A 22,080-nucleotide genomic window follows, 5' to 3' on the forward strand; every position below is an offset into this window, starting at 1 on the left:
ACCGGGACACTCTGTGTGGACCTGTAACACAAAAACGCACAGCAGACAGACGCACACATTAGTCCGGGATCAAAATGTACCACAGGAACGAGTAAAAGTCGTAGGATGGCACCCTGCAAACACGACTACATTTACAAATATCAGCTTCAAAAAACACCCTCAAAACAAAATCAGGGACTTAAAAAAAACAAGCTCTGACTTTTATTCACTGATGTTTAAAAATGTTTTCAAAAGAGGAGAACATCTTTAAAAAGGGTCAATCACAATGTCGTTTAGCCAGTCAGCTTCAGCCAGACCGCTATGGAGAAGTGTTCCGTGTTAAATAGGTCCTGCCAGGCTGTAGCCTCACCATTCACTGGCCGTGCTGCGATAAGTAGTGGACTGACGGCAGTCTATTAGGCAGGGCAGGGGTATCTAGCGGTTTGCGTTAGGCCATGAGCTGACCGTACAGAACAGCTCTGAATATTGCTTAAAGGTCGTTGTGTTGCCACGGCGCTGAGAGGATCTTAGAGCTCCTACCTAGGCTGCTAGCTTGGGATTGGACAATGTTTTTTTTTTTTGTTCTGCTCTTTAACAGAAAAAAAACATGTCAACGCACCTGTTCCCGCAAGCACACACGGTAAGTTAGAATTCAAAACCACATCCCTGACAACGAACGTTTAAAAAAAAAACGCTTGTTAGATGGGACCAAAGTCCTGTGTACAGGGGAACACACTGAATAAATAACTCCATTTCAGACAGGAACCTTTTGACAAAGGAATATTGTATATTACAGTCAACAAATGGTAAATAATACCAAGTGGTCTCTCTCTCTCTCTCTCTCTCTCTTCCTCTCCAAAAGAAACTAGGATTTCTCATCTGTCTCTCTCTCTTTTTGCCCCCACCCCTCAATTGAATTTAATGGGCTTTATTGGAATGGGAAACACATGTTTACATTGCCAAAGCAAGTGAAATAGATCAAACAAAAGTTAAATAAACAATAAAAAATGTACAGTAAACATTACAATCACAAAAGTTCCAGAAGAATGAAGACATTTTAAATGTCATATTATGTCTATATACACTGCTGTAATGATGCGCAAATAGTTAAAGTACAAAAGGGAAAATAAATAAACATAAATATAGGTTGTATTTACAGTGGTGTTTGTGCTTCACTGGTTGCCCTTTTCTTGTGGCAACAGGTCACAAATCTTGCTGTTGTGACGGCACACTGGTATTTCAACCAATAGATATGGGAGTTTATCAACATTGGATTTGTTTTTTTCAAATTCTTGTGGGTCTGTGTAATCTGAGGGAAATATGAGTCTCTGATATGGTCATACATTTGGCAGGAGGTCAGGAAGTGCAGCTCAGTTTCTACCTCATTTTGTGGACAGTGTGCACATAGCCTGTCTTCTCTTGAGAGCAAGGTCTGCCTACGACGGCCTTTCTCAATGCTCACTGAGTCTGTACATAGTCAAAAGATTTCCTAATTTTGGGTCAGTCACAGTGGTCAGGTATTCTGCCACTGTGTACTCTCTTTTTAAAGCTAAATAGCATTCTAGTTTGCTTAGTTTTTTTGTAAAATCTTTCCAATGTGTCAAGTAATTATCTTTTTGTTTTCTCATGATTTGGTTATGTCTATTTGTGTTGCTGTCCTGGAGCTCTGTGAGGTCTGTTTGTGTTCGTGAACAGAGCCCCAGGACCAGCTTGCATAGGGGGCTCTTCTCCAGGTTCATCTCTCGGTAGGTGATGTCTATCTTAACCCTTTTGCTATAGGGGGCAGCATTTTCACATTTGGATGAATAGCGTGCCCAGAGTGAACTGCCTCCTACTCTGTCCCAGATGCTAATATATGCATGTTATTATTAGTATTGGATAGAAAACACTCTGAAGTTTCTAAAACTGTTTGAATGATGTATGTGAGTATAACAGAACTCATATGGCAAGCGAAAACCTGAGAAAAATCCAACCAGGAAGTGGGACATCTGAGGTTTGTAGTTTTTCAAAGCTTGGCCTACCGAATACACATTGAGATATGGATAAAGTTGCACTTCCTATGGCTTTCACTAGATGTCAACTGTCTTGTGGTCTGTGGTCTGGAAGAGTGCCTTGGTCTCATGACGTGCACTCCCGACAGAGTTACCTCTCGTTCCAGTGCTTTTCTTCAGACAAAGGAATTCTTCGGTTGGAACATTATTGATGTTTTATGTTAAAAACATCCTAAAGATTGATTCCATACATCGATTGACATATTTCTAAAGGACTGTAACGGAACTTTTTGAGTTTTTGTCTGGACGAAGTGCCTGCGCCTCATGAAGATGGATTACTGGGCTGAACACGCTAACAACAAGTGGCTATTTGGACATAAATGATGGACTTTATGGAACAAATCAGTCATTTATTGTCGAACTGGGATTCCTGGGAGTGCCTTCTGATGAAGATCATCAAAGTGAATATTTATGGTGTAATTTCTAATGTCTGTTGACTCAAATGGCGGATATTCCTCTGGCTGTTTTGGGTTCTGAGCGCCATTCTCAGATTATTATTTCCGTAAAGTTTTTTTGAAATCTGACACAGCGATTTCATTAAGGAGAAGTCTATATTTAATTCTGTGAATAACAGTTGTATCTTTTGTCAATGTTTATTATGAATATTTCTGCAATATCACCGGATGTTTTGGAATCAAAACATTACTGCACGTAACGCGCCAATGTAAACTGAGATTTTTGGATATAAATATGCACATTATCGAACAAAACATACATGTATTGTGTAACATGATGTCCTATGAGTGTCATCTGAAGAAGATCAAAGGTTAGTGATTCATTTGATCTATATTTCTGCATTTTGTGACTCGAGAGGAATCTGTACCAGAATCTGTGCAGAAGATCTAGGTGCTGCTGTATCCCCTCCTTGGTTGGGGACAGAAGCACCAGATCAGCAAACAGTAAACATTTGACTTCAGATTCTAGTAGGGTGAGGCCGACTGTTCTATTGCCCTCACCAATTCATTGATATACATTTTTTTTTTCACCTTTATTTAACCAGGTAGGCAAGTTGAGAACAAGTTCTCATTTACAATTGCGACCTGGCCAAGATAAAGCAAAGCAGTTCAACACATACAACGACACAGAGTTACACATGGACTAAAACAAACATACAGTCAATAATACAGTATAAACAAGTCTAAATACGATGTGAGCAAATGAGGTGAGATAAGGGAGGTAAAGGCAAAAAAAAGGCCATGGTGGCAAAGTAAATACAATATAGCAAGTAAAACACTGGAATGGTAGATTTGCAATGGAAGAATGTGCAAAGTGCAAAGTAGAAATAAAAATAATGGGGTGCAAAGGAGCAAAATAAATAAATAGTAGTTGTTAGGGCTAAATTATAGGTGGGCTATGTACAGGTGCAGTAATCTGTGATCTGTGTTGGAGAGGGTGGGGCTTAAGCTGCATCCCTGTGGAAAGAAATGTGTGTTTTATGCCAATTTAAACACACACTTGTTATTCGTGTACATGGATTTTATGTCGTACACCCCCCCCCCCCCCCCCCCCCCCCCCAACACCCCTTTCCATCAATTTGTATTGCAGAATCTCATGCTAATTGCAAATTGAGCCAAAATCTTTTTTTGAAATCAACAAAGCATGAGAAGACTTTGCCTTTGTTTTGGTTTGTTTGTCAATTAGGGTGTGCAGGGTGAATACGTGGTCTGTCGTACAGTAATTTGGTAAAAAGCTGAGAATGATGTTAAAAGAGTTTAAGTATAGCCAATTGGAATTTGTGGTCTGTATATGTTACCATTTCATTTAGAATACCATCAACCCCACAGTCCTTTTTGGGTTGGTAGGGTTTATATTTGGTCCTGTAGAGAGAGAGAGAGCGAATGACAGAGGGAGCGAGAGAGCGTGAGACGAAAGAGAAAGCCTTGCCTCATGTGCAGGAGAAGAAGAAAACATTAGCTTTGGAGTGTCTTGCGAGGTTTGGATTTCATAAGAATAGTTGAAGGTTCTTAATGTGTTATTTTCTTGAGGTGAGGTCAAGTACAACCAGGCGTTTGAAGTTATAACAAAAACTAAACTAAATCATAGACTAGCCAAGCCGACTGCAGAGAGAAAGACCTGCATGGGGTAAAGTGGTATTATATGCTCCCCAATGTCTCCAAGGTAAATTCATTCTGAAGTCACAATGCAATAACAGATGCTTCTAAACAGATTATCTGTCATAGACAGTGGATAAAACACGCTACAAGTGCCCGAAGACATCACTGGTAGTCAGTTTGAAATGCATCCGTTTCCCATTTAGGAGCCTTTACGACATTCAGGGAGAGTCCTCAGTCTATCATACCTACAGCCACCACATAAGGTAGTCACACTTCACAGTCACTGTGCCTCCACCACAGAAACGTCTACGCAGACTCCGCTCTACTTCAGTGTAGTACTACACCTGGCTCAGCACCAGTGCCGCAGGTACCTGAGCCTTTAGATAGAATGAAATACCTCAATAGTATTTGAATGTAGACGCAGTTCTACCACAGTAAACCACAGTAATGCGCCGGAACAGCAATGGAACAGCAAGTCGTCTTAGTTAGACATAATAAAATAGCTCAATATAAATCTCTTACAAGTAGATTAGCCACTCCAGGGGACACTGCCTCATACCCAGACCTCCCAACATCTTGTCCTCTCAAAGCTCCTGCTTTACATTCAATCAACTCTGAGCCTTTTCACAATAGACTGCAGGATATGAAACAAACTAGCTAGCCCACAGAATGTCTCTGTTTGGCAACACTCCAAACCCGGTACGGGACACATTGTCGATTTACTGTTGTCCCAAACAGTCCATTGAAATCAAAAAGGAAAATAATGCCCTGGGGAAAAACTAGATATAGCGGGTAATAAGAATGCCAAAACCCTTGCTAAGCCCGAAAGGTCTGCGTAAGACCTAAGAGTTGCATGAGGAAAGTAAACAGAAAGGAAAAGGAGGAATTTAATAGCAGGGAGCGGGACACAAGACAACCATACCGGATTACACAGTGACTTTAAGATGAGGATAATAAATGGTGGCCTCTGGCCTGTCTGGGAAGTTGTTGGCCGTCTATCGAGTGACACAGACCAACTCTCCCACACCACACAGGCAACGGCTGCCGAGTGACTTCCTCCTTGATCTGTCAGTGGCACCGGTCAGCACATTGCTGCGCAGCACAGTCAAAGGGAGGCCAGCCTTGCCTTCCGCCACCTCGGGTCTCTAGAAAAACACAATTCTGGTTTGAAGCCAAGACCAGCATTTCCTACAACATTCTAACGATGAAAAATGGCTGAGTTCCTTATAACAACCCGGGATCAATTAACGTGAAGTGACCCCTGCAACTATTTTCTCTCTGAATGTTGCAAGGCTCATTCTTCCCAACGAACAACAGTTACAGATGAGAAAATTAGAACATTAGACAGGGGAGTGCAGTGTGATCCCTGCACAATAGACATTGGTTTTGTAATTCACAATCCACCTCTGTAACTAATTATTCCCCATTCCATTTCAACGGCATAAAGTTGTGCGTGTGCGCGGCAGCCGGATCCTTGGAGAGAGACAAAAAGGGTGCGTGTCAGAACAAGGTATGGAGCGTATTGGAGCAGTATGGAGGGCGTCGCGTATGGAGAGCTACTGAGATAAATGACATCTCCAACACTCATGACTGCTCCCAATGAGGGATAATTACAGCAATCTAATGAACTCCCTGGTCTGATCACCTAATGGTGATGATACTAAATGGAAGGGGAGGGAATCCTCGCTGTTTCTTCGGGGATGTTAATGACTATGGCCTATAGAGCCAGTCTAAAGTGGGGATATCGGTTTCATTCCATGCAGGTCTTTGTTTCAGGTGTGAGATGAGACAAGGCGAAACTATACCTTCCCCCTAACCACCTCAGACTCTTTCACCTCCTTCTGTCACCTCAACCAACCCCTACTACCTCCCCCCCTACCCCTCGCCCCCCTTTCCCCAGCGAGTGTGGTTACATAAAGACCATAAATTGTGACCCCCCCCCCCCCCACCCCCCGTCGCGCTTTTGTCCTCGGTATAAAGGCCTGGGTTTCTTCCCGTCCTACAGGGGTCCGTGGCTCCACCGCCAGGCCTCTGACTCCCATTCAGACTGCTGTCAACTGTAATGAACATGTACCTCAGGCAGGGTCAAAGGCCTGGCTAGTGACTACACTGGAATCAGAGGCAACGTCCCAAATAGCACCCTACTCCCTATATAAAAAAAAAGACACTACATTTGACTGAAGTAGTGGACTATGAAAAGGAAATATGGTGCTATTTGAGATGCATCAACAGTGTACCGGACAGTAACTACTCAGTACAAACATATGCGTGGTCTGCCCTGCCTGACCCTACAGTACCAGACCTATAAACACAGCTCTCGTAGAGAGCTTACACACCGAGGACACATGCCTACCGGAACGAATGAAATCATCCGTGTTGCCAAATCCAGACATGTGGAGGTGACATTTAACTAATACGTCCAGTGATCACATGTCAGAGAGGGCAGAGGCTCCTGCAAAACACTTATAACTCTCCCGACAAAGTGATTGTTCATGTAAGCCCCATCTCAGACATAGTGTTTTCTACACAACATTCAATCCAATTCCATAAACTCTCTCCCAGACTCCCACCTCGTCTGAATTAATAAATAGCAGAACAGCATTTTATAAATGTTTCATATCTCCAGAGGTTGTTAGAAAAAGGCAGGATATCATGAGGATATCTCCACGAACATAATGTCAGACTTTTCTTTACAACTTCAGATACAACAAAACAGTCCCTTTGAATATCGCCTAAAATAGCACTGGGGGTGATAGTGGTGAGACAGCCAGCCAGGAAAAGGGAACAGAGGATGACTAACATGTTTGAAAGGTAAGGTAAAAAAACTAAAAACACAGCGCCAATTACACAAGAGGAAAGACTGAAGAAATTAGATTTGAGGACAAGAGAACAGAGGCTTGCTTGCTATGTCTAGATAGTCAGCATGGCTGTAGAGTGGAGAGAGAGATAGAGGGAGAGGCGAGGCAGAGGGAGAAGTGGGGGTGGGGGGGAAGAGAATGTGTGTATGTGTGTGTGTCAAAAGATAGCACCAGAAGAGACAGAGGGAAGACAGAAGCGATGCCTGTCTGGCGTGAGAAAGCCCTGTATTCCCTGGCTACTGACAGGCCTTGGAGGGTGAAGAGGGCTCCGGAGCACCGGTCTGAGGGATTTACAGGGCTTTGCTCCTTCCTCTGTGGAAGTCTGTGTGTGTGTGTGTGTGTGTGTGTGTGTGTGTGTGTGTGTGTGTGTGTGTCTGGAAGCGTCTGCACCTGCTGCCCCTCCAACCTCTACAGCAGCCCCTGTTAACGGGACAATGAGCACGCACACACACACACGATGGGCAACTGGAGAGAACCTCCCCCTGCCTCGAACAGTACAAGACCATTTCTCTCTAAAGGGATTATTTTAGCTTTAGAATGCAAACCCACTTCCTGAATGCTGAATACTAGGCCGCGTCCCAAATCTCACCATATCCTCCATATAGTGCACTACTTTTCACCAGAGCCCTACAGGTCCTGGTCAAAGGTAGTGCACTAAATAGGGACCAGGGTGTCAATTGGGAGACAGTCCTAATCTGGTAATTTTCTGTTGTATAAAAGATCATTTTCCCCTCGGATAAGCCATTCCCTGACACTCCTTTAGTTCACAGATGTTTCCTCCACTGGTGTCTCCATCCCTCCACCGTTTCTCCCCACCACCCCTACATCCCCACCACCCCTACATCCCCACCACCCTTACATCCCCACCACCCTTACATCCCCACCACCCCTACATCCCCACCACCCTTACATCCCCACCACCCCTACATCCCCACCACCCCTACATCCCCACCACCCCTACATCCCCACCACCCCTACATCCACACCACCCCTACATCCCCACCCCTCCCACATCCACACCACTCCCACATCCACACCACTCCTAAATCCTCCACATCTCAGTCCTGTGTGGCTCAGCTGAATGTGGGTTCCGTTCCCATGGGGGACCAGTACAAACAAAATATGAAAATGTATGCACTCACAACTGTATATGGCCTCCACCCCTCTGCTCTTTCCCTCTTCCCAGGGGGAAGAGTCAGCCGATGCATGACAGACAGACGGCTCAGACAAACGGGGGCCACACACTGACACACACAGCCTCCAGTCGGGGCTCAAGGGCACAAGATGTACAGATAACCTTGATGTGTGGCCTTGCCGCCCGGGGCCTGGCTAGCTCGGGAAGCTGCAGCGAGCAGATAACTCAATCACCCAGCTCTCCTCGGAAGCTTCAGGCTACAGCATCCTCCATAACCATCCACCTCCAGTGTGTGTGTGTGTGTGTGTGTGTGTGTGTGTGTGTGTGGCTGTAATAATACCACAGTGTGGACACATCACTCCTCTCAGCATCTTTATCCTGTACAGGCATGGACCCATCAGCTGTCGTTGTCAATATTACATTCCATCTGTCTATGCTGTCATTCCAGAGGACTGGACCATAGTGAGTCCCCTGATGCTAAACTACAACAATTACGTAGTGATATAAGCAGAGTTGGAGCTTTCGAGGGGGTCAGCTAGGTGACTTTAGGGAGGTCGTGGTTGTCTTGGAGCATGGTGCCCCCATAGGAACAAGGAAGGGGTTGGTATACCAGAGGGCTAGAGTGCTTCAATAGAACTATAGGGAGCGGCTGGAAGTTAACAAGTGCTAATTGACCATAGTTTTCCAGCTCGTTTTCTCCCACTGACTGAATAGAAGCTGTTAACATACCTTCTGAATACAAAGGCAAAGCGATTTACATGATTCAAATGCATCTCGACCAGCCCATCTTGGACATTAGCATGCTAAATGGAGAACTGGGATTCTCAGCCTCTAACCCTATTACAGGGGCACTGGCTTACTGGTGGAGGGGTGCGTCACTTGAGTGGGTTGAGTCACTGATGTGATCTTCCTGTCTGGGTTGGCGCCCCACCTTGGGTGGTGCCATGGCAGAGATCTTTGTGGGCTATACTCTGCCTTGTCTCAGGATGGTAAGTTGGTGGTTGAAGATATCCCTCTAGTGGTGTGGGGGCTGTGCTTTGGCAAAGTGGGTGGGGTTATATCCTTCCTGTTTGGCCCTGTCCGGGGGTATCATCGGATGGGGCCACAGTGTCTCCTGACCCCTACTGTCTCAGCCTCCAGTATTTATGCTGCAGTAATTTGTGTGTCGGGGGGCTAGGGTCAGTTTGTTATATCTGGAGTACTTCTCCTGTCTTATCCGGTGTCCTGTGTGAATTTAAGTATGCTCTCTCTAATTCTCTCTTTCGGAGGACCCGAGCCCTAGGGCCATGCCTCAGGACTACCTGGCATGATGACTCCTTGCTGTCCCCAGTCCACCTGGCCGTGCTGCTGCTCCAGTTTCAACTGTTCTGCCTGCGGCTATGGAATCCTGACCTGTTCACCGGACATGCTACCTGTCCCAGACCATGCTGGTCATTTATGAACATTTGAACATCTTGGCCATGTTCTGTTATAATCTCCACCTGGCACAGCCAGAAGAGAACTGGCCCACCCCTCATAGCCTGGTCCCCCTCTAGGTTTCTTCCTAGGTTTTGGCCTTTCTAGGGAGTTTTTCCTAGACAACGTGCTTCAACACCTGCATTGCTTGCTGTTTTGAGGTTTTAGGCTGGGTTTCTGTACAGCACTTTGAGATATCAGCTGATGTACAAAGGGCTATATAAATACATTTGATTTGAAAAGGGCAGGGAGAAAATTGAATAAAGAATTGCGGGGAAGGTTAGTAAATTGTTGCATAAAGTGGCTTAGGTTGAATCGAGAGAGACTCATCTAAAGGAGAGAGAAAGTGCTTACTTACTACAGAGACCCATTCAAACATCTGGTCCCAGTTGCTGCATTTCTGCAACCAAACCACAATGAACGTGGCTCTGGCATCGCATCACAAAGCACCTAATTGCACACAGACTTACAGACGGTTTTGTCTTCCGGGTACTTTGCAGATCTCAAAACTAGCTGGAACCACCATTATGACATTGCAACTTGCATTGTAATAAAAAAAAAATTAAAGCCCGCCGTAGGGTTTATTCCTGCAGTATGTGCCTCACGAACAACGGCAGAACAAACCAACGAATACATTTGAACAGCGCATTTGGTTCCATGTATAAAGCGCTTACAACAACAACAAAAAAAGACGCCTCAGTCCTCAATTAGGAGTCGGTTGGATTTCATTCAGGCAAAATACTTTTGTAAGCGTTCGGCCCATTCGCTTACTTTAGAAAATAACAGAATCCGGTCCTGTAAAATGTCCTAACCTCATAGTCCATTACACGACAGTATAAACACAACACAAAGAAACTGGACGAAAAGCATGGAAATAAATACGTTGGGAAATGCATGAGTGGGTACATGCTGACGGTGCATCGAGAGAGAGACAGGGGAGCACACTGTAGTTTCACCCAGTGAATTTATGTTTGCTTTCTGATACTTTGCCTACCTGAAATAGATTCACTTCTTCTCTCAAAACACAAAGACATGCACTCAAAACACACCCACCTACCTTCCTACCCCACCTCACCAACCCTGGGTGTTTTAAGAAGTGCATAAAGTACGTGGATCCCTGGTTGATGCTTTGGTTTCGCTCTTCCTGTTCCTGTACTGTGCCATTAGAGGGGATTCCTGAGGTAAGACAGATCCGTTATGTAATGACCTGCTACAGACTTCAAGGAGACAACTTTGTACGCCCCCAGACACACAATCTCACCATCACAACAGATTCACTTATTGTACATTAGCTGAATAACATGCAGTTTAAATAACTTTTTTTTTTTTAAAAAGCCTTTAGAATCACAAAAAGGAAGAACACAGCGAGGAACATGACTCATTGTAGCTCAATCATGAAGGCTGGTGTCACTGTGGGCCACTTCCTGAGCCCTGGCTGAGCTGAAGGACACTTGGGGCGAAGTCTTGTGTTTCTAAGCAATAGGAAGCATGCAGTGTTGCACTGCATGGAGGGAGCCCACAGAGAGGGGTTTATAGGGTCACACCTGCAGACACAGGCCTGTACACGCAACAGGCTGATGGTTGTCTGGGAGCATCGACGCTCTGGGAGGGAGGAGGGGAGAAGGAAAGTGCGAGAGAAAGAGACCGAGACGGAGGGAGAAAGAGAGGGAGAGACAACAACAAAAAAAGGAGACAGAGAGAAAGAGGGGGGGGGGGGGTCCTGACTATGGGCCGTGTACCTGGCAACCCGCCAACCTTCTGCCCCCCCCCCCCCCCCTAAAAACGGCCCCCAGGCCCCTAGACCATCAAGGTGACCGCTGACCCCCCGCTCCTCCTAAAAAGGCTATAAGCGAGAACGCTCTACAGTGACTCCCGGCATCAACAACCATCACCACTACTGTATGCCAGAGCCCCACGTTAGCTTACAACCTCTCGTTCCTGCCTCACTAGCTCCGTCTGCGTCAGATCTGGGTTTAGATGGTATTTGTTTTGCTACAAAACATAACTGTGCTTGATTGAGCTTACCCGGCACAATGGAACCAACAGAATAGTCCCAAATGTGTAAAGACGGCCCATCTGGCGAACAGACAGGCTCAATCAAAACTCTCAAAATGATTTGAAAGAAAGCAAATACTATTTGAACCGATGTCTGTCTGAGTCTGTGTCTTTACCCCCCTCAGGATGATTACAATGTAGGTAAATGGGGCTGCGTAATGACAGTGCAATAACGGCAATTACAACCCCAGACAGACAGATAGAGTGAGACAGACAGAACAGCAGTGGAGCACTGCTGTCTTCCTGCAGGTTTAGTTCCTGGGCGGGTTCCCAGGGTTGTAGATCAAAGCACAATGATCGTCACCAGACAAACCCACACGCTTTCCGTAAAAAAAAATCCCCCCTCCGCCTGCTATTAAGATGGCCTGCAGGTGAATTTATGGCGATGGGTTTTGCTGCAAGGACTATCATTTGGATTACTAGCGGTGGTATTTATCGAAAATGCGGCGCGCTAGGGCTTGCAGTTAAACACACAACCACTACGACTGATGTGTGGTTGTCCCGCCTAGCGATCTTCAAATGAACGCACGAACTGTCAGTCGCCCTGGATAAGAGCGTCTGCTAAATGACTCAACATGTGAAATTCATGATGGTTTTAGTTAACTAGTCGTTGCGTAAGGGTTAAGTGGGTTTAATGTTCAGCATGAGAGCTTGGATTCATATAGCCTGGTCCCAGATCTGTTTGTGCTGTATAGCCAACTCCTATATGACAATGACTACAGGAGTTGTCAAGACAACAAACAGATGTGGGGTCCAGGCTACTGGCTGTGTGTTGCTCAGGAGAGAGAGAGAGAGAGAGAGAGAGAGAGAGAGAGAGAGAGAGAGAGAGAGAGAGAGAGGAGAGAAAGTAGAGGGCAGGGGGTTCCTTGTTGCTTTATGTCTGTTCTTTCACAGTGAGTGGAGCGGCATTTTCCTGATGATATATTGACCTACTTAAAGAAATAAGCAAGGTCCACGTTGGCTGCCAGCTTCGCCTGCTCAGTCACAGCGTCTGATTTACAGTACAAATCACTGAGTACAGCACCAGGGGGATCCGGCAGAGCGGGAGATTGAACAACAGCCAGACGACAGGAGATAGGCAGGGAGGGGAGAGAGAGAAAGAAGGGGGAAATAGAAGAATGATGGCATCTGATCTATGGATAGAAATATAGAACAGCAACAACAACAGGGGGGGAGAGGGGCGGGGGGGATACATACTAAGAGGGAGGGAGAGAGGGAAAGAAAAAAGATGAGAGAGAACAGACACCATAATTCTTCTATGGATAGAAAGATAGAACAACAACACGACAAGGGGGAGAGAGAGAGAGAGAGAAATAAGAAAAAGGGAACAAGAGAAAAATTGAGAAAGAGAAGTGTGTGTGTGAATTGAAAATACCTTGGGACACAATCTGCTAGTTAGTAATTAACTGAAACTGGTTATAATGCTGTAATTACAGTACTCTGATTCCCGACAACACACCCACTTGATTGTACTTTGGTCACGGGGGAGGCATGTCAAAACGAAACTATTGGGAAAGAGCAGGGAGTTGTGTTTACACCCCCTGACGTTTGAACTAAAAGCTCGGTGTAGAAAGCCAGATCTCTGTAAAGAGAGTGTCTGAGTGTGTTCGTAGAGAACTATTAACAGGCCGAGTTAAACCTTTGAATTCAGTAGGCAACTAAACGTTTCACTTTTGGAACAAAACAACGAACGCCTTGAACTCCTTAAACACAGATAAGTTTGTTAACCCCCATCTCCTTTACGTTGCGAGTCCAGTATGGACACCCTAGAGCCACTGCCCCCACAGAGCAACAGTCACTAGACAGGAGGTTGGTGCCATCATGCCCGATCCCTGCCACTCATTGTCATGTTTGGCTAGGACAACCACACCAATGGGAGTAGAGCACAAACAGATCTGGGACCAGGCTAACCAGTCATTCCTGGGTTGATACTCAGGAATAACTGTGTATTTTACTCCTTGTGTTACTGCGTGTTATTTTTTTTAACTCGTTGGGAAGGGCTCGTGAGCGAGCATTTCACGGTAAATTCTTCACCGGTCGTTTTCGGCGCGCGTGACAAATACAATTTGATTTGAGTTATCTGTAGGCCGTCATTGTAAATAAGAATTTGTTCTCAACTGACCTGCCTAGTTAAATAAAAGGTTAATTATTATTTTTATTTTTTTTATCTGTCCTGTTCTATTGCTGTTCTGGCATCTCTACTGCTTTTTTTTTTATTTTCCTGGAAAAGGCAACGACGGGATACAACAGAAGTCAACAGAGAAGGTTCAACCTGTCTAAGAGAGAGAAATCTACACAGACTGCTGAGTTGATGATATGTGGTTATATCTGTCCTGCTCTTCAGCCTAGTATGGGATTCTGGACAGCCCACTGACTGCCTCCACAGAGCCTAGTCACTCCTGGGTTGACATGTGGTTGACGTGTGGTAATATCGGTCCTGTTTTGGGGCTCTGGGCCAGACCCTCAGTTACTCATCTCCATACGGTGTTGGAGTGTTTATCGAGAGAGAGAGAGAGAGAGGCCTCATTGTTTACAGCCTGTTAGGCAGAGTGTCTCTCACGCTGTTGGCTTTAAAGTAGGGAAGAGAATGGCCACGGCTGACCTGAACGCGGCTGTAGTACTCGGACCTGGGTTCAAATAGGATTTGAAAGATTGCACATACTGAATGCCTGCTTGAGGAGTGAAATGAATAGTAAAATACATTAAACTCCTGAAAGACTGAACTGCACCCCCCCCCCCCCCCCCCCCGCCCATAATCAGTTAGGCTACAAAGCAATTGGATGTAAGTGAAATGTCCATACCACTCATGTCATTTGCCCACATAGACAATGCAGTGTTTCATCTGACTGAAGAGGACTGTGTGGAGAGCAGCGTTTCAGCCACCGGGAGCCCATCAAGATCAGTTCGGGTCAATTAAACCCGTCACACAGTCACTCCTGTTCCTTCAGCCTCTGGTGGAACTGAAAGGAAACTCCGGCACACCGGTGATCTTGATGTCTGCAGATTTCAAAATGGAGCTGTAGGGCCAACGCTTCTATTCAAATCTGTCTCGGCTCTGGCGTTTGAAATGACAATCAACGTGATACGTCTCGGAAGGGTCACACTCTATTTGGATAGTCCTGATAGTATGACCATCTGTAGAGCATCTACAGATGGATCGTCAACAAACTAGCTGTCGATAAGCACCCGCTTCCTAAAGGTACGTTCAGGGTTTAAAATAAGCGTAGAAGCGTTAAGGTTCATTTCCGGGGTGGCGTTAGTGGCGTCATCTGTCAGAGCAGCTTATCGATGACTGCACATCTGTAAATAGCCCACTCAACTACCTCATCCCCATATTGTTTTTTTGTTTGTTGCTCTTTTGCACCCCAGTATCTCTACTTGCACATCATCATCTGCACATCTATCACTCCTGTGTTAGTGCTAAAACTGTAATTATTTCACCACTATGGCCTATTTATTGCCTTTACCTCCCTAATCTTTCTACATTTGCACACACTGTACATAGATTTTTCTATTGTGTTATTGACTGTACGTTTGTTTATTCCATGTGTAACTCTGTGTTGTTTGTGTCACACTGCTTTGCTTTATATTGGCTTGGTCACAGTTGTAAATGAGAACTTGTTCTCAACTGGCCTACCTGGTTAAATAAAAGGTGAAATATATATATTTTTTTAAGTATATAGTTGAAACGTTACTGATCTACAGATGGACTATCCAAAATAACGTGTCACCCTCGGAAGCTCTACATCAAAACAGATTGACTGTGCCTTGAGAAACCAGCCATTGTAGGGTTTTTTGGCATAGGATTTAATTCAACATTTTTTCCCAATAACTCAGTGAAAGTCAGAGGTAACAATAGCTTCATGTGCAAGCTGACCTTTCTCGAGTGGACTCGTCCATTAAAGAGGAGTCAGAGTGTTAGTTTGGCATGAAGGACGACGGAGAGGAGAGTGAAGGGGGTTGGAGACTAGACTGTCTAGGCAAGACAAGAAGGACAGGGAGTTGGTAGTGTGTGTGTGTGTGTATGTTTAGACTAGAGGAGAACCGGGGGTTAGGAGGAGTGTCAGTCAGGCAGGCTACACGTTATTAAAGACCCTGTTAGCGCTGGAGGAATGGAGAAACCGGCTGCTTTTCTTTTACACCCTTTTCCATTTAGGGGGTGAAATCAGACCTGGGTTCAACTAGTATGCGTTTCCTTTCAAACACTTCACTTCAAACACTAGATGGAACTATTCCATATTATTTTAGGAGTATTCCATTGGTCCTTGACCAATGGGAGAGAGAAAGAGGAAGAAAGTGGAGAGTATTTTGCACTGTGACTTTCTAGTTAATCTCCAGACAACACATTTTAACTCAGACTGAGGCAACCAACATTTGTATAATTTTTTTTTTTTTAAAGTTGGCCTGAGCGTCCCATGTACTCATTGAACTGCCAGATATTGGCGATCTAGAGGGGGATATAGGATACAGCTTGTATCCAGATTAGCTTGTACGGTCTCGCCAACTTTTACTGGCCATTGTCACGCCAATGACCACAGGAGTTGGCAAGACAGCACAAACACATCTGGAACCAGGCTAGGATAGGCTACAAGAGAATTTGCCAGAGAACTTGTTGACCCATCCCTGGATGGGAGACACATTCAAGCTCAGAAACAATGATATGCAGCAACATAAAAGTTCCCTTTCTCAATTTTAACACCAACATTAACGTTTCATTTATCTATTAAGGCAACAGAAAATATTTATTGCACTATTTATGCATTTCATACATTTAGGATCCAAAAGGTCCATCTGTGAATACTTAAGTGTTTTTCTCCAGCAATAACAAACGACATCATTCTGGGTGTCAGCCACTTGTAGGGCCCAATAAAATCTGCATTGCAGGGAGAACGCGGACAGAATCACAGAATCCAGACATTAAAACCGAATTCAACAACATTCAAACATTTATTGAACTTCGTAACAAATCAACTAAATATTTTATACTTATTAGAAAATGCATTACTTGCCCAAGTTAATAATAAGACATGAACAAAAAATGCATCACTAATTCATATTTTCCTGTAACGTTCTGAAACGGCACAGGAATACCCCTGTCTGTGTGTTTGTGTTTAAAAAGATAATTTCACCTTTATTTAAATAGGCCATAGTAGCGAAGCAATTACAGTTTAGCAAGTTAACATTGGAGTGATAGATGAACAGATGATGATGTGCAAGTAGAAATACTGGTGTGCAAATTAGCAGAAAAGTAATTAAAAACAATTTGGGGATGAGGTAGGTAGATTGGGTGGGACATTTACAGATGGGCTATGTACAGCTGCAGCGATCGGTTAGCTGCTCAGATAGCTGATGTTTAAAGATAGTGAGGGAAATATAGGTCTCCAGCTTCAGCGAGTTTTGAAATTCGTTCCAGTCATTGGCAGCAGAGAACTGGAAGGAAAGGCGGCCAAAGGAGGTGTTTTCTTTGAGGACAACCAGTGAGATATACCTGCTGGACCGCGCCCTACGGGTGGGTGTTGTCATCGTGACCAGTGAGCTGAGATAAGGCGGAGCTTTACCTAGCATAGACTTATATATTACCTGGAGACAGTGGGTCTGGCAATGAATATGTAGCAAGGGCCAGCCGACTAGAGCATACAGGTCGCAGTGGTGGGTGGTATAACAGGCTTTGGTGACAAAACAGATGGCACTGTGATAGACTGCATCCAATATGTTGAGTAGTGTGTTGGAGGCTATTTTGTAAATGACATCGCCAAAGTCGAGGATCGGTAGGATGGTCAGTTTTACGAGGGTATGTTTGGCGGCGTGAGTGATGGAGGCTTTGCTGCAAAATAGGAAGCCGATTCTAGATTTCATTTTGGATTGGAGATGTTTAATATGAGTCTGGAAGGAGAGTTTACAGTCTAGCCAGACACCTAGGTATTTGTAGTTGTTCACACACACACATATATATATATATATATATATATATATAGTCAGAACCGTCCAGAGTAGTGATGCAAACAATTCAAATTTTTGCAACCAGGAAATGGTGGCGCGATTTATGCATATTCCACCTTTAAAGGGTAAATGCACCCAAAAATCAAAAGTGGTCACCTGATGTGGTTTCAGTATTGTTGTGGACTTAGAACATCCAATTTCCTTGTAAGAAATAAAACGTTTAAAAAATAAAAAAAAATTGGGTGGAAAAGTGTAATATTGGAAAAAAACTGAGAAAACAGAATTTGGGGAAAAACTAAACGTAATCAAGTAAAAAATGTAACAGATTTTACAGAGCCCCAACTCGTCTGATGAGTCGTCGCCCTATGACGAGAGACGCATCGCAATTAGTCACCATTATAATCTCCTCCATACCATATACACTCACACCCATTACATAGTGAGTGTCTGGGTGCAGAGACGGAGAGGGTGGCTGTCATCTGTGACGGTCTTGCCTGAGGCCCGGCCTCTCAGAGAGACCACACAGATGAGATGAGGCCGAGTCTAGACACGAGCAGACATCCCTCTGAACAGCCAGACTAAACAACCGGACGTCGTTAGAGAGAGCCATTAACTCACTAGACTATAACTGGGCCAGACTGGGCAGTCGGACAGGGCAGTCTCTACACTGGTGTCCTTCAGACAGACGGAGAGGGCAGAACCTGACCCAATGTTACACTGTCTGAACAAGGCTTCATCTCTTTACTGCACTAATTAAAATGGTGACGTGAGCGCAAAGAAATGGCCACCGTGGTTTGTACTGGAGATCATCTGTGGATGAGCTGAACGGGAAGGAAGGTCAGTGGTGCTAAGAACAATCGTAACATCTAAACGCAATGTCCTACAGGCTACAGCAGCCCTGAGGGCACCTCCACAGAGAGGTGGCCCTACAGAAGCTTTAGGGCCACCTTTCAAGGAGTTGTTAAACATAAGTGACTTGGGGGGGGGGGGGGCTTGCCCTGCTCGCTGTTGGCTGTAGCGCAGCGTTTCTTAAAAGTATGAACCTGGTAAATGGCGGCTCGCGACAGAAATGTGTAATTATTTCATTAAATTACTGGAATTGATTTGGCCAAGTGCTCTCTGCTCAGCAGCGGTCTCTGAGTGGGAGATGCCGCGTGTGCGTCGCGGTTTACCAGATATTTTCTCTGCAGTTTTCTTGGAAGATCACACCGTGACCCACACTCTGCAGCACTGTGGTTCAAGCCACTGATTGGCTATTCCTCAACGCTGTCATGAAATGGACGCATGCCAGCCACAAGTTCTGACTGAGCTCAATCGTCTTGAAACGCAAATACAGCGACAAATTTTGTCTCTTTCATACAAACTTTGCGTTTTGTGCGGGGAAGTGCTTAGTAATGAGTCTCTTGAAACGAACAAAATTTATAAAACAACACGTCCTGACCAAACATCCAGGCACTACTGGACATGACAGTAAACCCAGGGAGTCATTTCAGAGCAGGGTAGAATGCTCCAGGAAACAGTGCTTGCTTCGAAATCGGAAAAGTCAGTCAACTAACAAGGCATTGTCGTCATTTTATAACAAGTGATGATAAGCAGAAATAAGGGAGTACTCCCTCTCATAGTAGTAGATGCGAGTTTCTCTTTCAAACAATCCCCTGGCCTTTTAACGTTACACAGCTAATAGCTAACGTTAGCCAAAGCAAGCTAACTAGCTCCTGATAGTGCAACCCTAAGACACGGTACAGAGGAAGATGAACAATGATCAGGCCTACTGTACATTTTACTGTAGAAATTATTGTTGAAAACAAGTCTAGGTTGGAACTGTTGCAAGTAATCATTTTTATTCTGAACTGGAATAAACTGATTGAAGCTAGAACTTTTTTAGGACAAACACTCACACAGTTCCTTGTTGCTCATCTGCAGCAGGAAGTGGTCTCCTGCCTGACTGAGAAAGCAGCAAGATGTTCTGATCCAGTTTGGCACCTCCTATGCGAGTCAGGGTTCTCAAGTACAGAAACAGTGTCGATGCTGAGTATGACCTCAGTGTTGGACTGTCAAAAACTGAGCCCAGAATAGACATGCTTGTTGAAAACTTCAACCAGCAACACACACCATTAGGACTGTGTGTGTGTGTGTGTGTGTGTGTGTGTGTGTGTGTGTGTGTGTGTGTGTGTGTGTGTATGTATGTTCTGGTCTACATCTGTGTGATGATCAATCAGTTTATTCCAGTTCAGAATTTAAAAAAATATATGTATTTTAACAGAAAAAGTTCCCACCTAGACAGGTGTGTAAGAGTGTTTTTAACGGGGAAAAATAAACATGAAAAGATATTTATGGGTATTTCTTTGTTATTTGTTTTTGTCTTTATTGCATTTTTGTTTTAGGCATAAGGGCAATGAAATGTACCGATATTTACGTATAGTTGCATATTTTCCTAAGCTTGGGACCCAGGAACACACAGGATTTCTCATTTGGGTCCTAAGGCTGAAAAAGTTGAAGAAACCCTGCTGTAGAGGGCTATACTAGAACTGAACTTACGGGTATCAGATATCACGTAACATGCAGGCTAACTGTACTTACAGATATCGGGTGCTTCGTCTGATCCGTCCGGACAGTCCTTCTCTCCATCGCAGCGCCATCCTTTAGAGATGCATGTCACCTGGTCCTTACACACAAACTGCTTAGGACTGCAGGTCTTCGGAGCTGGAACATACAAAACACAGACAAGGTGTTATTACCAACATTTATCACAGAGTCCTTGGTTATTTTTGGAGAATTGTTCCCCCCCAGAGATCCTGTAATACAACGACATATGTAATTCTACGATTTTCCACTATACTGCATTATTGTGCCTGTATTTCTGGAAGAAAAAAAAAGAAGGTATGAATGTTTTATTTTCAACTAAACAGAAAGTAGGCTAGAGAACCACTAGTGAAGACATTCATTGGATCAGGACTGTTGTTGCTTTTGGTGTTTTTTTTTTTTTGTGGGCTGGTTGTTACATCGTTAGCATATAGACTCGCATAAACTGGCCTAATTAAAGTGGCGCTTCACAAGGTTTCCCAGAGTGTGGCTGAGTCTTACCAGACCAGACTTGGTCTCAAGTACTATTTATTTGATTTCAAATACTTTCAGCGTTTGGTGGAGCCTTGCCTGGAGTGTCCGCTGGGCGGGGTTGCACATTTTGGGACTATGCCATTGGTTTAATAGTGCCAGGCAAGCTCAATCAAGGGCAGCTAGAGTATTTGAGAGATGGCAAATACTATTTGAACCCAGGTGTGAGTTTCAGTTTAACCATGTCAGCAGAGGGGCAGAGCTAGAGGGCCGTCAGAGCTACTCTGTGGTGCTACCATGTGGTAAACCAACCTCAACAATCTCTGCTGACACGTACTGCTCAGAAATACCACACCGGGATTTTTCTCAGAGGTCAGAGAAAATGACAGTGATGACTGTGGTAGAAATGAAAATGCTTCTGGTCGGTCGGTTACGTTGAAAACCCCCTCAGAGGTTAATCAAAAGCAGAGGGAAAACGGGCTGTCTGGGGAGAGGAAATAAACAAACTGCTAACCGACTTAAAGGCACCAGTGTTGGGAGTGAGTGAGTTTGTAGAAGAGTGTGGGCAAAACTGTTTTCTGAATGAGGTGCTCCACTCCCTGTGGTGGATTGGATACAGAGCAGGGTTATTGACCTTGTGTTGACCCCTGCATGGTCACCTAGCAACAGGGTGTGTGTGTGTCACCCTGGGCCTGGACTAAGGCCTTTTAGTCTGGAAAATTCCATCACAGATCATGAGGGGAACAGCCTGGTTTGTTGCTGACAGCCAGGTCCTACATGACAAATATGCTAGTTTGGCACACTGGCAGCATTGCCTCATTGTATCTGGTTCCTGCCTTTCAGTCAGTACATTGGTATTCAGATAGAGGAGGAGGCAGAGGAGGTGGCGGAGGAGGAGGAGGTGGTGCTGTTGGGAGGCAGAGTTGAATACTGTTGGCAAAGACTCTTCTCGTGAGTCAGCAGAGTACGATCACGATGTGTTGACTAGATGAAAATGAATCATTGCTGTAGGATTAAAACCAAGCACAAAACTAACTCGACAAAATAAACCAACCCTCCCAGACAGTTACAGTGGTTCCCAACTCTAATCAGGATTCAGGAGGAGAGAAGAGTACTGTATTGGTCGTGTGTCTACCTCAGCTGGGGACCTCATTGTTACTGTACTTGTTTTAGAGAGAGAAGAGCAGCAGTGTTGTGGAAACAGAGCAGAGTCCCACACACACACAGAGAGAGAGAGAGAGAGAGAGAGAGAGAGAGAGAGAGAGAATCGCAGGACATAGCAGACCATCTCATTGTGATTCTCTGCAGGAACTGGCCCCTCTCGCTCGCTCTCCCTCCCTCCCTCAGCACATCATTTAGCAGGCAGAGCGGTGTTTGGGGGAAGGGAGCAGAACACAAGGGGAAAGTGATGTGACTGCAATCACAAGAGAGTATGGGGGCAGTGTATCATTGTGGTCATGTTCTCTCTAAACTGTCATGCTACGGGATTTAGGCTAGAG

At 44.8% G+C, this 22,080-nt stretch overlaps 1 protein-coding gene across 2 annotated transcripts in view; it reads right to left on the bottom strand.

Moving 5' to 3' along the window:
• The window catches only part of LOC110491981 (low-density lipoprotein receptor-related protein 1), a 137,968-nt gene that overhangs the window by 88,267 nt on the left and 27,621 nt on the right, over positions 1-22,080 (bottom strand). For both annotated transcript variants that reach the window (XM_036946892.2, XM_036946893.2), the window contains exons 2-3: positions 20,108-20,230; positions 1-21 (exon numbers count right to left, since the gene is read on the bottom strand). The exon at positions 1-21 is cut by the window's left edge and continues 114 nt beyond it. In XM_036946892.2, coding sequence (XP_036802787.2) covers positions 1-21; positions 20,108-20,230 — 144 coding nt within the window. The remainder of the gene's footprint in view (positions 22-20,107; positions 20,231-22,080) is intronic.

The sequence above is a fragment of the Oncorhynchus mykiss genome, chromosome 16, assembly GCF_057628025.1.
Source record: "Oncorhynchus mykiss isolate SJ-2025 chromosome 16, ASM5762802v1, whole genome shotgun sequence".
Lineage (NCBI taxonomy): Eukaryota > Metazoa > Chordata > Actinopteri > Salmoniformes > Salmonidae > Oncorhynchus > Oncorhynchus mykiss.